The sequence below is a fragment of the Paroedura picta genome, chromosome 7 (genome assembly GCF_049243985.1).
Source record: "Paroedura picta isolate Pp20150507F chromosome 7, Ppicta_v3.0, whole genome shotgun sequence".
NCBI classification, from domain to species: Eukaryota; Metazoa; Chordata; class Lepidosauria; order Squamata; family Gekkonidae; genus Paroedura; species Paroedura picta.
In genome coordinates, this window is record NC_135375.1 from 24,308,468 (window position 1) to 24,323,414 (window position 14,947).

The window sequence follows — 14,947 nt, forward strand, 5'->3', positions numbered from 1 at the left end:
AAACTGCACTAACAAGATAACAACCAGATGTACAACCAAGATTTTTATTTTTAAAAAATTAACACTAGTCTATTATTATATCAGCAATAGACAAAATAAATAGGTCTTTGATTTTCTTTCTTTCTTTTTTTTTTCAAGTGGAGCTTTTATCGGCCAGGCATGTCTGTCTTGTACAGAATTCTGTACAGGTCTTTCTGGAAAGCAGTGAATGAGGACCATCTGATTTTAAATACTGGAACAAATGCTAGCATCTCTTCATCTGATACAATTTGTCTCTGGGGTTTTTCAAACTGCCTTTGTATTCCGTTTTAGTAACTAGTTGCTGGCAAATTTCTTCTATCATTTCAGACAGATCTGTTTTAATAACTGGCTGCTAGTGGAATTTATTCACCTGTTCAGACAAACCCACTAGCATTGGGTTAGCAAATCATGGTGGAAACAGTGGGTAAAAACTGCTTTCTTCCCATTTTCAACTCTTCCTTGTGCCTCTGAATCGCCGCGGTGTTCAGTGTAAAATGTCCAGTGTGCTTCCTGCAATGCCATATCACCCCACCCCCTGCCTGCCCCTTTTTGCCACACAAGCTGCTTCAGAGGGTTTTTTTTTTAAATAAAGTTCCAAGCTGAGCATTAGAGCCTGATAATACTATAGCAGCATCATTGGGATCAATAAGGAGAGGTCAACTGATCCCAGTGGTGCCACTATAGCGTTATAGCACTATAGTGTTCAGCTTAGAACATTAAAAAATACCCTCTGAGGCAGCTCACATGACTAAAAAGGGTGGGAGAAAAGCAGCACTGTTTGAAATGGCTTCAGAGGCAACTCATTAATGGAAGGAATTATAAGTGAAACCCATCCCTTTTTCACTTTACTTGAAATTGGGCCAACAACAAATAACATATTTCCCCGGACTGTGTGGCCACAGATATCAGACCATCATTTTTTAACATCTGAGACACTGGGATCCTTCCAAGCTTTAGCAGTGCTGCTCTTAGGCCCATTATGCACGGCCGCCGAAACGGCGATTTCGGGTCACATGGAAAACGCGGAGGGGGAAGACGCGACGCATACCGGTTATGTACGGGAGGGGGCGCGACGGCGGCAAAACCCAGAGTAACCGATTATGCACGCGCCGATCCGGGCGCCGCTTCTGGTTGCGCCCCGGTCACCCGGAAGCTGCGCTTTCTTCCGCGTTTCACTGACGCGGCTTTTTCGGCGGCATGCACCGAAGCTGCGGCCGGTTGCAGCCGGCTCCGTGCGTTATCCGTGATTTTAGTCGCCGCCATTCCACCCCGAATGTGCGCTAAAACCCCCGTGCATAATGGGTCCTAGTGTCAACCAACAGTTAATTCTAATCCTCTTGTTTTACATAACTAGTTTTCAGCAGCACAGTTTCTAATGCATTTGCTAACCTGTAACCGGGTGCCATGATGATGGAATGGATATTTCAGCCTGTCTGCAGAAGGTGTGGCAGGGTGTGGATCTTATCATGTTTCCCCTTCCCCTGGCAGTTTTTTTCTGACTTTGGGAAAGTTTATTCCCAGGGTTATGGGACCTACATGGCCCTCATAGACATGTGAGTTGGAAAGGTGCAGTGGGAAGGAGGAGGAGGAGGACAAAATTACCCATTCTGTCTTGTTGGTCAGCAGATCCAACACAAAGGTTAGAAAATCTTATTTATGAGGATTGTCGCCATATCCAAATATATGTTCCTCTCCTCATTTTCCCAATGGCTCTTATAGTTAACTTGGGGGGGGAGGGGGGGCTTGAATACTTTCGCCATATTTTTTTTTTAAGTATGGGATTAAAAAGTTGATTTTAAAAACACAGGGACAAAAAGGTTTCTTGCCAGTTTCCTTTTGAAAGTTGTGTTCTAATGAAGCTACCCATGGAGTTAGAATAATAGAGTTGGAAGGGACCTCCAGGAACATCTAGTTCAACCCCCTGCACAATGCAGGAACTCACAACTACCTACCTACCCACAGTGACCCCAATTTCATGCCCAAATGATCCCCACCACCACCAAAAATCTCCAGAATCCAGCCTGGCCTGGAGGAAATTCACCTACCATCCCACAGTGGCGATCAGCAAATCCCTGGGTATGCAAGGAAGGGCCACAAGAGATAGCCACTGACACATCCCTTCCTGCCCACCCACTCACAATCTAAGTTTGTAAAATAAGCATTTCTGTGAGATAACAATCTAGCCTCTGCTTAAAAACTTAAAGTTTTCCAAAGAAGGTTGACTATGAACTGAAATATGTTTAAATGCTGATTACCCCAACTGGCCAGCTGTGGCCTTGAAATTATTATAGGTGTTTTGACTTCATTATTGAATCCAAGTGCCCAAGTCCTAGCATCATCCACTTTTGGAAGTTCTCTTAGTTTCAAATGTAGATCATGATATCGCAAAGGAATCCAAAGATCAGGAACCACAGGGGTTCTTGTGTAGCCTTCTTGTGTAGTTCTTGTGTAGCCTTCTTATGTAGCCAAAACTAGTTGTATAGTTTGTTGGGTCATGTCTACAGTGTGGATAGGGACTCAGCATTCCTACTCTGAGATTGTCCTATACTAGTATACTGAATTTATTGTCTCTGTGACGGGGAATAAACTCTTGAGGACTCAGTGGGGCTTATTTTGTCAGGACAGTAGCTTCTTGCATTAATGGTTGCATGAATCATTTCCCGACAAAGCAAAGAAAAAGAGAGAGAGAACTGGCTTGTTCCTATTGTAGTTTAGTTTTGTTGGTGAAAGTTCATGTGCCTAACACAGCCTAGAGTTCTAGAACATGTTCAGAGGTTCATGCTTTATCACCAATCTCCCTCAAGTTCTGATGCTAGCTAGATGCCCATGGAGCTCCTGTCTCAGTAAGGAAGTCTTGACTGCAACTTAGGCAAGGATGTTCATTACCTTGCCAGCTCATCCAGTGGACCTGGCAAGATACGAATGTGATGCCGATGACTTACACTCTCTGTTGCTTTCTTGAATCAGGAGGAGATTGCAGTGGCATGGGATGTAATCCGCACAGAGCCTATAATTGTGAGGTTGCATTGTTCACTCACGCAGTATTTAAATGGCCCAGGTAGGTCACATTTCTTTTCCCCCGGTATGATGCCCCTGTTGAGAATGCCGGTTGCCATGTCGGTGATGAACTTCTTCCACCAAACATTTATGAGACTAGATTCCAGTGTCTAATTACATTATCGGAAAGAAAGTATTGCATGCCAAAGGGCCTTTTAATTTAGTACCAGGAGATAAAACAAAAAAAATCAATGGGTGAATGTTGAGCCTGCAGGAATTCAATTATCAAATCTTTGTTGGGTAATTAACAGTTGGAATGAATTGCTAATAGACTCCCCATCTTGCTGCCTAACTTTGGGGCTCCTTGTCCCTTTGGTTTTCACACTTCTTCCCTTCACAGAGCTCTTGCTGCAATGGTTTGCCTTTATCTGTATTCCTTGGCCATCACAACAGTGGGTATTTGGCTAGACCCTAATTTTAAAACAAACAGGAGAACTCCACCTCACTGCTTTAGCAAATTGTCGCAGTCAGCTTTGAAACATACAAACGTGCCTGTGTTTTTCAACAATATCTTCTATTCTACAGTGCCGACCGTTGATGTGTTTCAGATCTCTACCAAGGAAAGATTCGGATTGGGGCATCAGCTGAAGAAGTAAGTTCATGAAATGAAATAGAGATAAATGATTGCCCATCCAAGTACCCCTCATTCATTTTTTTGTGTACTGTTTTTCCCATTGTTTTTTTTCTCTGTTTTTTTTTTTTTACTATTGGCTTGTAGATGAACTGAGCGTAGACATGTGGTTGGTTTCTGCATTCAGTTTCTATGATCTGTATGCATGGTTTTCTTTTTTATTGCTTTCTGATTAATGTGTGGGTTGTTAGAGCAGCTATAGATAAATGCAAGCACTCCTAGAGTTTAATCAGAGTTCTCTGTCACATCACAGTATTCTTTTAACATCATTTCTTAGGCAGGTGGGGTGCTCCATTAGGCTGCTGCCCCATTAGCTCTCAGGCCACATCCCTAGTGCCCCCCCACACACACACACATGAAAAAAACACTTCTTTCCGGGTGTTAAGTCTACTGCAAATTCAAAACACACTATTTTGCCTACATTTCTTTTTGGGTTTATTGTGCAGCATATTTTAATCTGGAAAAATATATCAATTCTTTGTAAAAGCCCCTTTGGGGAGAAGGAAAGAGGGAGAAACAAGCTGTGTCTTAGTGGTAGAGCATCTGCTTTGTATTCAGAAGGTCCCAAGCTCAATCCCTGGCATCTCCAGTTGACAGGATCCAGTAGGAGGTGATGGAAAAGATCTACCTGACACCCTAGAGAGGCACAGTCTCAGCACAGACAGTATTCAACTTAATAAGCCAGTGAGGTATTTGGGTGGAGGTTAGCATGGTGCAAAGATTTGTATTCAAAGCATCCCTGTGTTTGCATTTGCAGGATCATGCAAACATTTGTTACACGGCAATGGAAAAATGGCAAAGAAAAATTAACCAGTACGCACAACAAAAAAATCTCTGAAAAAAAGGTGAAATCTCCTCTGCACATCTTTTCTACACTGCGCAGGTAAGTGGATATATAAAGAAGCAAGATGCTATTACCCCAAAAGACTGAATAAAGACTATTGACTTACTTCAAAGAGAAATATTTTCTCAGTATCAGTACAATGCTAAGGGTGTGGGCAGTTGTACCCGGTCTAGGCCTTCAGAAAAGGGACCTTTGGGTCAGCAGTCTGACTAGTGAAAGCTTATACCCCAAAATCTTACTGGTCTTTAAGATATTACTGGAGTAGAATCTAGCATTTCTACTGCAGACTCACACAACTACCTGCCTGAAACTAGTACAGAATGAGTTTGTTCAGAATTTGTCTGTGTTTTGATTTCTGAATGCTTTTTATATTAATAAAGCTAGGGACCCACAAAACTTGCTTGGGAGGCTTCCTCTCCACTTAGTACCCAGTCAGCCCACCCAGGTGAAACTCACCTGCTTCCCAGACAAGCTCTTCTGCCTAGCTGCCTCATGGGGGGGGGGGGGTCAGGGGCTTTTACTATCTTGTCAACCTCAGTATAAAAGGGGGGGCTCCTGCTGCTTCCCCCTCCCATGTACCTCTGGCATCACACTCTCAGTGGCTGACTGGGGCAGAATAGAAACTTCCAATCCTTCTCTCTCACCCTCCTCCTTCTCACATACCCACTTGCCATCTTCCAGGAGGTAGCAATCTCCAGGGCTTACAACTGATCTCCAGGCAACAGAGATCATGGCCACTTTGAAAGGTAGCCTCTATGGCAGTATGCCCCAGTGAACTCCCTCCTCTCCCTAAACCTTGCCCCTCTCAGGCTTTATCCCCCAAATATTTCCCAACCAAGAATTGGCAACCCTCCCTCAGAAGAACAGTGGGTCTGGTTTATGTAGTCAACTATTCTGATGGTTTTTTTGGGGGAAAGTTAACCTTATTTAGTTATAAGATTTTTCTGCCAACCTGGATGCCACAGTTGGTACAAGTGAGTGTTTTACATGGCCCTGATCCACAGATTTAAGTATCTGCCACTGGGACTATGTTTACTATTAGAGAAGGAAGAATTTCTTAGATCGTTTTTATATGATTTGAAAATAAATTTAAAATAAAGCACAAGTCTGTCATGCAACAAAAGGAGAAAACCGATTTCTAAGTCATGGACATGTGACCGTGTACAGCAGAAACTGTTTTGTGTTGGTGGGACCATGTACAGCAGACAATGTTTCACGTTGGCGGGTCTTACAGGATTTCATTTGCCACTTTTGTTCTGTTGTACTGCTATTCCTTTGGTCTTTTTCAGGTCGCCGAGTTATCCTCCACCAGGCTACGGGAAAAACAAATCAAAACTGAAACCTGAACAAGATGGCATTTCAAAAACCCACAAGTTGCTGAAAAGGACTTGTTCTAGCACAGTTAAAGCTGAGGACACGTGTGTCAAGTCTCACAGAACCTTTGGCCGCTCATTGAGTAGCGACCCCCGAGCAGAACACACAATGACCATCAAATCGCACAAACTGTTGAACCATTCTTGCTCAACCGCCATCAAGCAGGACGAGTGCATCACCTTAAAGCCCCACAAATTGCTGAGTAGACCAGGTTCTGGGGATACTCGGTGTGAGCACAACAGTACTTTGAAGCCTCACAAACTTTTGAGCAGGTCTTATTCTAGTAACCTTAGAATGGATGAATTGGATGGGCTGAAGAACCACAAATTACTCAGCAAGTCTTACTCCAGCACCCCCAAGTCCTCTAAAACGGAGCTGTTCAAGGAACCCACCATAGCAGAGGGCAGGCGGCTCTCTCTTACCTCAGGGCTTATTGGTATCTTAACTCCATCTTCATCTTCACCATCCCAGTCCGCTGTGCGTAACCAGTTTTATCCTGTGAGCTTTCTTGTTTTTTTCGTGTCCCACTTGTCTTTCCTGAAATGCTAAAGCACATAATGCATTCACCAAATGCTGATGGACTTTGGTAAAGTCATGAAAATCTACGTTCATACACAAGTATTGTGCATTGCACTCCCAGAGTAAGCCTATTCCTGTAGCTGTTTATTGAATGGCGGAAGCATATCCTAATTGGTGTTAACCTTAATGACCACATTGAGCTGTTGTCATGTTATTCATCCTTGAAAATATATTGCACGACATTGGCCTATTATGCATGGCCGCTGAAACGGTGGCATGGAGAACGCAGAGCCTCCTCTTACGCATGGGATGGAACGCAACGGCGGCAAAACCCAAAGTATCCGATTATGCACGCGGCTACTCCGGCGCCACTTCTGGTTCCGCCCTGGTCCCGGGAAGCTCCACTTTCTTCCACATCTCGCTAACGCGGCTTTTTTGGCAGCATACGTTGACTCTGCGCCCGGTTGCTGTCTGCAGCGTGCATAATTGGTGATTTTAGCCGCCGCCATTCCACCCCAAATGCGGACCTTCCACTCCATGCATAATGGGCCATTCTGAGGCACAATCTGAAGGTTGTGAATTTAGGAATGTATTTTTTGTGATTTAGCAATAGAAGACAGTCATTCACTAATGTTCTCTGTGCCAGTCAATGAATGTTTAGAGTTTTTAATAGATACTGTGTATGCAGTCAGTGCCTAGCAGATGGTAGCGTTTAAGTCAGTTAAAAATCATTTAAAAAGGTAATGGTATCACCTGTGCAAGCACTGGGTCATGTCTGACCCTTGGGGTGACGCCCTCTAGCGTTTTCATGGCAGACTCAATACAGTTTTTCATTCCCTTCCCCAGTCATTGCCGTTTACCCCCCAGCAAGCTGCGTACTCATTTTACCGACCTCAGAAGGATGGAAGGCTGAGTCAACCTTGAGCCGACTGCTGGGATTGAACTCCCAGGCTCATGGGCAGAGCTTCAGACTGCATGTCTGCTGCCTTACCACTCTGCGCCACAAGAGGCTCTTTTCAAAAGCATACAGATATTTTAATTGATATTCAATTGAAAATACAGCCAGGCATTGTGTACACCAATCATTACACAGTTTCTCACACCATGCATTCAGGATATATATGTACATGGAGCTATGGGACTGGTGTCTAAAGAATGGTACAAAGAATAATGAGTAGTCATTGGTCAGAGGAATGCCAAAGCCCTCCTTTTCAAAGAAATGATCATGGAAGAAACTCTACCATGGCTTCACATTGAGATCACTAAGAACTGATAATTTAAAATCTTTATGTATTGAATCCTTGATGGCTCTGGGGATGGGCAGATTGGCCAACAGTGAGATTTGGCCGAAGCCAAACAAGGATAGAAATCCAGTCCTTCTTGATCCCAGGCCAATAGTTCATCTGCTACAACATGGAGGTTCTCATGTACTGCAACGTCAAGGATCTATTAGAGGAGTGACTTTTATATAAGGCTGTTTTGAATGGTGGTTTGGAGACTGGATTTGGTACAAAGTCCAGTAAACACTATGAAAAGAGTATATTTCAAGATGTACATTAGGGTTTCAGTTCTTTTCTAGGTACAGTTCTAGGGACTAGAATAACATCTCCAGTTTTCTTCATCATAGTCTTCAGTATTAATTGGGTGATTTATTGTGTCTGTGCATGAAATTTGAATAGAAGGAATAGTGTAAAGTGCAATTTATGAGTGTTTATATGCACAGTTTATCTAGTAAGGAGATTAATCAAGTTGTGATTCTGATATATCCAATATGTCCTCTCCTGGTAAAGCACATTGGCAAAGATGGCACCAGAACAAGATCTGAGCTATATTTTTGTGAGTTTTGAGGTTTTGCATCAAAATGTGAATTTTCTATGAGGAAGAAAACTTTTGACAAAGAACTAAGAAAATGACTTAGAAACTGAACGTGTTTCTGAGCACCTTTAAATGAATAAAGAAATCTGTTCAGAAATCCACAAAGGGGTAAAACCCTAGTATAGAACCCAGAGGGGAAAATATTCAGGAACAACCCCCCAGTAAAAAAACCAAAAACCTGTAGATATAAAACAACTGCACAATCCCTGAGTTTCTCTAACCAAACTTGGGAAAGCTTTCCAACTGCAGTGAGCTAAGGTTTCTAGTCCCTTTGCATGTCCTTTGTAAGTTCATTTCAGACCACTAGCTGTGCATACTTCTCAGCTCCATAAAAACTGACTCCATCTTTTCCATGGACATAAAAAAGATGGTATACTTTTATACTAGTAACTATCACAATTATTGGGGGATGAGGTTGCATGGGTTAAGGAGATCAGTAAGTGCTACCTTATACTTGCTTGAAATGTTGATTTTGCTACTGCAGTATTGTCTTTGATTGGCAACTTTTCTCCAAGGTAGGAAGAGGTATTTCCCAGCTTGTTACCCTGACAGCTGTCTGGGTGCCTTCTACATGCATGGCACGTGCTATTAGCTCACTAACATTTCTAGTCCCTGAACAAATCTGGAAACTGGCTGAGATAATTTCTGGATTTTGCTTTGCATTTACATAGTATAATGTCTTTTTATGAAAGTGAAAGTTCTAAAAAACTGAATTATATTCACTTTATTTGTTTCAGAATACAATTTTTTCAACTTTAAAGGAAAATCTGCACACCTTTCTGTTACACACACATAAGAACCAGTTAAACAATAGATGGTTTTCTCTTGAATGATCTTGATTCAAAATTGTGCTCCAGATGCAAACGACTTTATAGTTTCTTGATTCTACAGTCAAAGCCCAAAACATTTCCACTGAAGAATTCTCCAGTAATGTTTATGATTACATTACTCATCCTGATGTTATTTCTACTCTTTTTTTTAACAGCCAAATTACGGTGCAAAATCCATTCCGGTAAGGGACCATGGCTTTCTTGTGCAGGTAGGATAGACTGCTTAATCCGTTTCAAAAATCTGGTGAATATGGAGCTGTTTGTTAATTATTTTAAGCAGATTGTATTATCCTGTTCTTTGTTGTTCTCAGACCATTGAGTTTGCTGAGCAGCGGATCCCTGTCCTGAACGAATACTGTGTGGTTTGTGATGAACCACATGTGTTTCAGAATGGGCCAATGCTGAGGGTAAGTTGGCTTTCTTCACGTTAAGTTTTTCTTTGTGGGTTTCCCATAAATCAGGATGTCTAATAGTACTCCAAGGAAAGGCGTCACCACAGAAACAGCAAAGGGTCTTGCAGCACGTGAAAGGCTAACATCTTTTTCTGGTATAAGCTTTCATCAAATGGGCAAATAGGCATCTGGTTTATGAACACATATGCCACCAAGAAATATATTAATCCTTGAGGTGCCCCAAGAATTCTGTTATTCTGGCTGTACACATGAACACACATGAAGCTGCCTTATAATGAATCAGACCATCAAGGTAAATGTTTATCCTGACTAGCAGTGGCTCTCCAGGGTCTCTGGAAGAAATCTTTCCCATCACCTACTGCCTGGTCCTTCTAATCGGAGATGTCACAGATTGAAACTGGAACATTCTGTATGCCAAGCAGATGCTCTGCCATTGAACTACTACCTTATGAGCCAAGAGCTAACAGCCCTAAGCCACATGGGAGGGCAGTATATAAATATAATAAATAATAACCAACCAACCAACCCCTATGGAGTGCAAGGCACTCCCCTTACACAAGTTGAGAGTCCACAACTTCTGTGAATCTCTCCTTTGCACTATGGACTCCGACACTCCATGCCTTGTTGTTCCTGAATATCCGACATCCTACAGAGACAGTTCTTTGTTGGTCATGAAGAACTGTAGGAGGAAGGAGGAGGCAGGAAAGATTTGTCCTGGAATTTTCTCTGTTCTCTCTCAGAATCTAGCTCACCTTTGCTGATAAAGCCTTACATAGACTGGTAGATACATAACCCAGAGAGCAGTTGTCACAATGCAGTCTTCTCCCAAGGTAATATTTGCATTGATTTGGAGGAAGGGGTCTTGTGCATAGTTCTTTATGTCAGAGTGGCAAAATTTATGTTGAGTAGTTTTGGGGTCATTTCTGTGACAGCAAAGAGGATATGGAGCATGCCGTGTTTTTGCTTAATTATTTTATACACTGTTATAGAGTATTATGCCAGTCTAAGCTCACTGATTTCTCTAGGCTTATACTGGGGTAGTTTGGCACAGGATGTTACTGTTGATTTCTTAATATAATGCTCTTTCGTGGTTGCTTGTATTCATTCTAATTGCTAGTAACTTTGGATGATTATTGAGTTATCGTGAGCCTGGAAGGATAGGTGGGATAGACAATATAATTTTGTGAAAGCTGTAATGAAAGCTACAACTTGTTTGACATTTTGGGCACCTGCATGTTCCCTTCATCAATATCACAATATATTCATCTAGCTAGATGATCCTAGGAGTTATTTAGCCATCAGGCCACCCAGCCTGGTGGAATGAGCAGCCGGCAGAAAAGGGGGCCTTATAGAACTCTCGTAGTTCCAAAAGGTCGGCAAAACGGCACTCTTCCACTGGGCTTTTGGTTGGGGTCCAGGCTGCACCTCAGCTATCCACCTGGGCCACCTGCCTACCCCCATTTTGGAGGTTATTGTCAGATGGTTACCCCCTCTTCGAGCCAGGCTTTTTCTGAAATACATCCCAGTTTGTTTGTCTAGCTCAGGGGTAGTCAAACTGCGGCCCTCCAGATGACCATGGACTACAGTTCCTAGGAGCCCCTGCCAGCAAATGCTGGCAGGGGGCTCCTGGGAATTGTAGTCCATGGACATCTGGAGGGCCGCAGTTTGACTACCCCTGGTCTAGCTCATTGGATCGTTCATCTTGAATGAAGCAGGTTAATAGGAGTTTGGAAACTGGTTTTAACTGAATTTGGTTGTATTTTTATTTTGTATTCTATTTATTGCACACTACCTCAAGACCAATTTTTGGAGAGGGGCAGTTTAGGAATCCCAAAATAAATAAAATAAAAATGAATAAAATAACTGAATAAAAATTAGTGGTTTCCTAAAGGTGCCATTGGATCTGCAATGTCCCCAGCTAGAATCAGGCCCTTGCAGAGCTATAATCAGGTGCTAACCAATGAGAAGTAACTCTACAACATAGAGGCATGTCCTTGGACAGAACTTGGGAGACCATTTCACCTGGTCCTGTGTTCCATTTTAGAACACTAGAACGACCCATGTGCAGATCTCAAAAGGGTATGCCTGGTTAAACTCTGAATGCTTTTCAATTGAACATATGTAACTTCCCTATGTCGAGTAAGAACACCAGTCCATATAAGTCCTGCGTTACGTGCTCTAACTTGGTGTAACTGTCCAGGGTTGAAGGCTAGAAGAGGTATTTCCTAACATCTGCTGCCTAAGACCTTTTAACTGAAGACTTCATGGACTGTACCTGTGACCATATTGATACACAGCAGCTCCCTCCCCAAGGTGCTATCTCCGTAATCCTAAAAACAAAACCCTTGTGTGTGGACCAGTGTTGTCATCCCAATAACTGAGATCTTTGACATAAATATTATTTTAGATTCAAATGGGTAGCCGTGTTGGTCTGAAGTAGCACAATGAAATCAGAGTCCAGTAGCACCTTTAAGGCCAACAAAGATTTATTCAGGGCATGAGCTATCGAGTGCAAGCACTCTTCGTCAGATCTTTCGACAATATATTCATCTGCTTGCACTCGAAAGCTTACGCCCTGAATAAATCTTTGTTGGTCTTAAAGGTGCTACGGGACTCTGATTTTATAAAGATTATTAACATTTGTGCATGTGTTACTTCAATATTTAATCTTCCTTTAGGAAAATACTTGCATTATTTCCTTTTTAACTATTGCGCATCATTAACCATATGGGGCAGGGAAGATTATCCCTGTTTTCCAGATTGCAGAGTACAAAAACAGGCTATTCCAGTGGGGCTTGCCTTGTTCCGCTAGCAGTGCAACCAGCGGTTGTGTCTCAGATGTGTTCTGGGAGCCGGGCTTTTAGCAGTTGTAATATAGTCCTCCTGTCAGACAAAATGTGGCTCTTTGAGACCCTTTGGTGTTATCTGCTGAGGTTGATGTGGATAGATGTAAAACAAACAAATGAGAAAGTAGGATTTGAATTTCCCTTTGTTTTCAAGATGAACCTGTGAACCAGACTTGTTACTGAAAGCAGCTAGGCAGACCACAGGAGGAAAAAGTCATCAGTATTTGGGGAACTGGGAGAGAAAAACAGAGAGAGGAAAGTGAGGAGTATATCTTCAGTTCTTGCAGGGCAAACAGAGGCCCTGTGATCAGACAGAATTTGCATCCTGTGAATGGGGCCTGCAATGGCAACTAGTGAACTCTTGAAACTCTTGGCAACTCTTGAAATCTTGGTCACTAAGCATCAGAGGATGCTCAAAATTTCCCTGTGCCTCATCAGATGATAGATTAGCTCTCAAATTACCTGGGCAACTTTCTACATTTTGAATGATAATGCTTTTGTGGTAGGAAGAGACCAGCAGAACAGCTGAAATAACTGCAAGTAACAACAGTGGCCTTTGAGCTCTTTCCCCACCTTCACCAATGGCATCCATCTCGGTTGTAGGATATTTTCATTTTATTTGTGGCTGTTAGGCACAGCTCTGTTGAGGGGAACCCCGGGGAAGCAGGATTTCTCATTCAGTTGCTTCACGCATAGCCAAAACGGTGCTAGCTGCCACCTCTGCCTTCTCCCTTCAGGTAAACAGCTTCAAAGGGATCTCAGAATAACAATGAAGAAGATTAAGAATTGAGGAAGAGACAACTCACAGCTTGGCCTGAGCAAACTGCTAGCAGGGGAGTTGATTCCCCGCCTCCCCCTCTCCCTGTCTCTCTCTCTCAAGATAAATGTAAAGCAGATTTGAGTTTGACAAACCCAAAAAAGAAAAAGGGGGTGGAGAGAAAGAGTGTGTAGTTTGCCTTTTAAAAGACAGTTTAGCTGAAACTGAAATGGATTAAATATTTCTTTGAACAAACCACTTCAAAATACCCTACTGCTGGATACTTAGTCCCACAGAGGTCCCGCAGAAGCCCCAAGATTCCAAGTGTGGGTCTCCCAGGATGTAGTCCAACACTTGAAACTCTGCACCATCCTGGCTCTCTGTCTACCCATCTTGACTTTCCATTGCAGGTCGCACCATCCCCTGCCCATTAGCTGCTTGTGCCCTCATGATTCAACCAAACCAGCAGGGAAAGGACTGGCTGCTTAATCATATTTCCGCAGGAAGTTCTGCTCAGTACCCAATCCTGTGTCAGCTTCTGTGATGACAAAATTTACCTAGCCCCAGTTTTGCCCCTAAGGACAGAAATCTCACAAATAGCTCCTCACACTGTCTTGATTCTATCGTGAAAAGTATCTGTTACTTTGGGGAGGGGAGGGGAGTGTGTGGAGTGCCAGCACGCCACAGCTGACTTATGGTGACCTCAGCAAGGGGATTTCAAAACAATCTTTGCTTTGCTATTGCCAACCTCTGCAAAGACTTCCTTGGTGGTCTACCACCTTGCTTAGCTTCCATGAAGAGATTGGGCTATACAATACTGTTGCACATCCCTATCTATTTCTTGCACTCGCTCTGGTATAGTGGCTAACTCTTAAGCCCACAAAGCTCAAGAGATGTGGTGAATCCCTCTGAGCTTGGCTGAGCTATTTGCCAAAAATTAAAAACCCCAATTCTCTCAGTTAATTCTGAGCCCAGTTCTGAATGCAGCGTATCTCATTAAGGCATACCTACCTCTCCCAACTCTTCTTTCTGTACGGATTGCGGATGATGTTCCAGGTTTTTCTAAGAATTTAGCCACAGCCAACCTTTTGACAGGCAAGCAAATAAGACCTCCCCAAAAACATCTCTCGTGGTAGTTGTCTATCAGGACAGGTATGTCCTATATATTTTAATTTTGTAGGATTTTTAAAAATGTGCTTATGAATGTTTTAATCCGTGTTGTAAACCGTCCTGAGCGCACTTGCAGAGAGGGTTAGTCTAGAAATCATTTTTTTTAATTAAGTCAACCCTTGCCCCAGTGAGGCAAGCAGCACCCCCATGCGGTCATTTCAAATAGGGAGAAATGATGTTAAAGGTGTTTAACCTCTTTCCCCCCCTTACAATGTTCCAGATGCCAATCCACATGCCTTCTTTGAACACAAACAGGCACACACACAAGGTGTGCCATACACAGAACTCCTCATATCTTCTTTACTTTGGTCCAAAGTTGTGCTTAGCATTAGAATCATAGAGTTGCAAGGAGCCATCTAGGCCATCTAGTCCAACCCCCTGCTCTACGCAGAATCAGCCCTAAGCATCCTAAAGCAATTATTCAAAACCTCTAAAACAGTAGTTCTCAACCTGGGGGTCAGGGCCCCTTTGGTGCTTGAATGACCCTTTCACAGGGGTCACAGAAGGGCAAGCAGATTGGCCGGGGGGGGGGTCACCATCCACACAACAGTCTTGCGGGGTAGATCGAGAGAGAGTGTTCATCTGTCTGGAGCAGCGGCAAAGAGCGAGA

General features: G+C 43.0%; 1 protein-coding gene across 2 annotated transcripts in view; it reads left to right on the forward strand.

Annotated features, from left to right (window-relative positions):
- PARP8 (poly(ADP-ribose) polymerase family member 8) overlaps positions 1 to 14,947 on the forward strand; it is a 175,757-nt gene that overhangs the window by 123,630 nt on the left and 37,180 nt on the right. The window contains exons 9-14 of one of the 2 annotated variants that reach the window (XM_077347086.1): positions 2,989 to 3,079; positions 3,604 to 3,670; positions 4,467 to 4,592; positions 5,843 to 6,425; positions 9,307 to 9,360; positions 9,463 to 9,558. In XM_077347086.1, coding sequence (XP_077203201.1) covers positions 2,989 to 3,079; positions 3,604 to 3,670; positions 4,467 to 4,592; positions 5,843 to 6,425; positions 9,307 to 9,360; positions 9,463 to 9,558 — 1,017 coding nt within the window. The remainder of the gene's footprint in view (positions 1 to 2,988; positions 3,080 to 3,603; positions 3,671 to 4,466; positions 4,593 to 5,842; positions 6,426 to 9,306; positions 9,361 to 9,462; positions 9,559 to 14,947) is intronic. The other variant, XM_077347087.1, reaches the window with a different exon arrangement.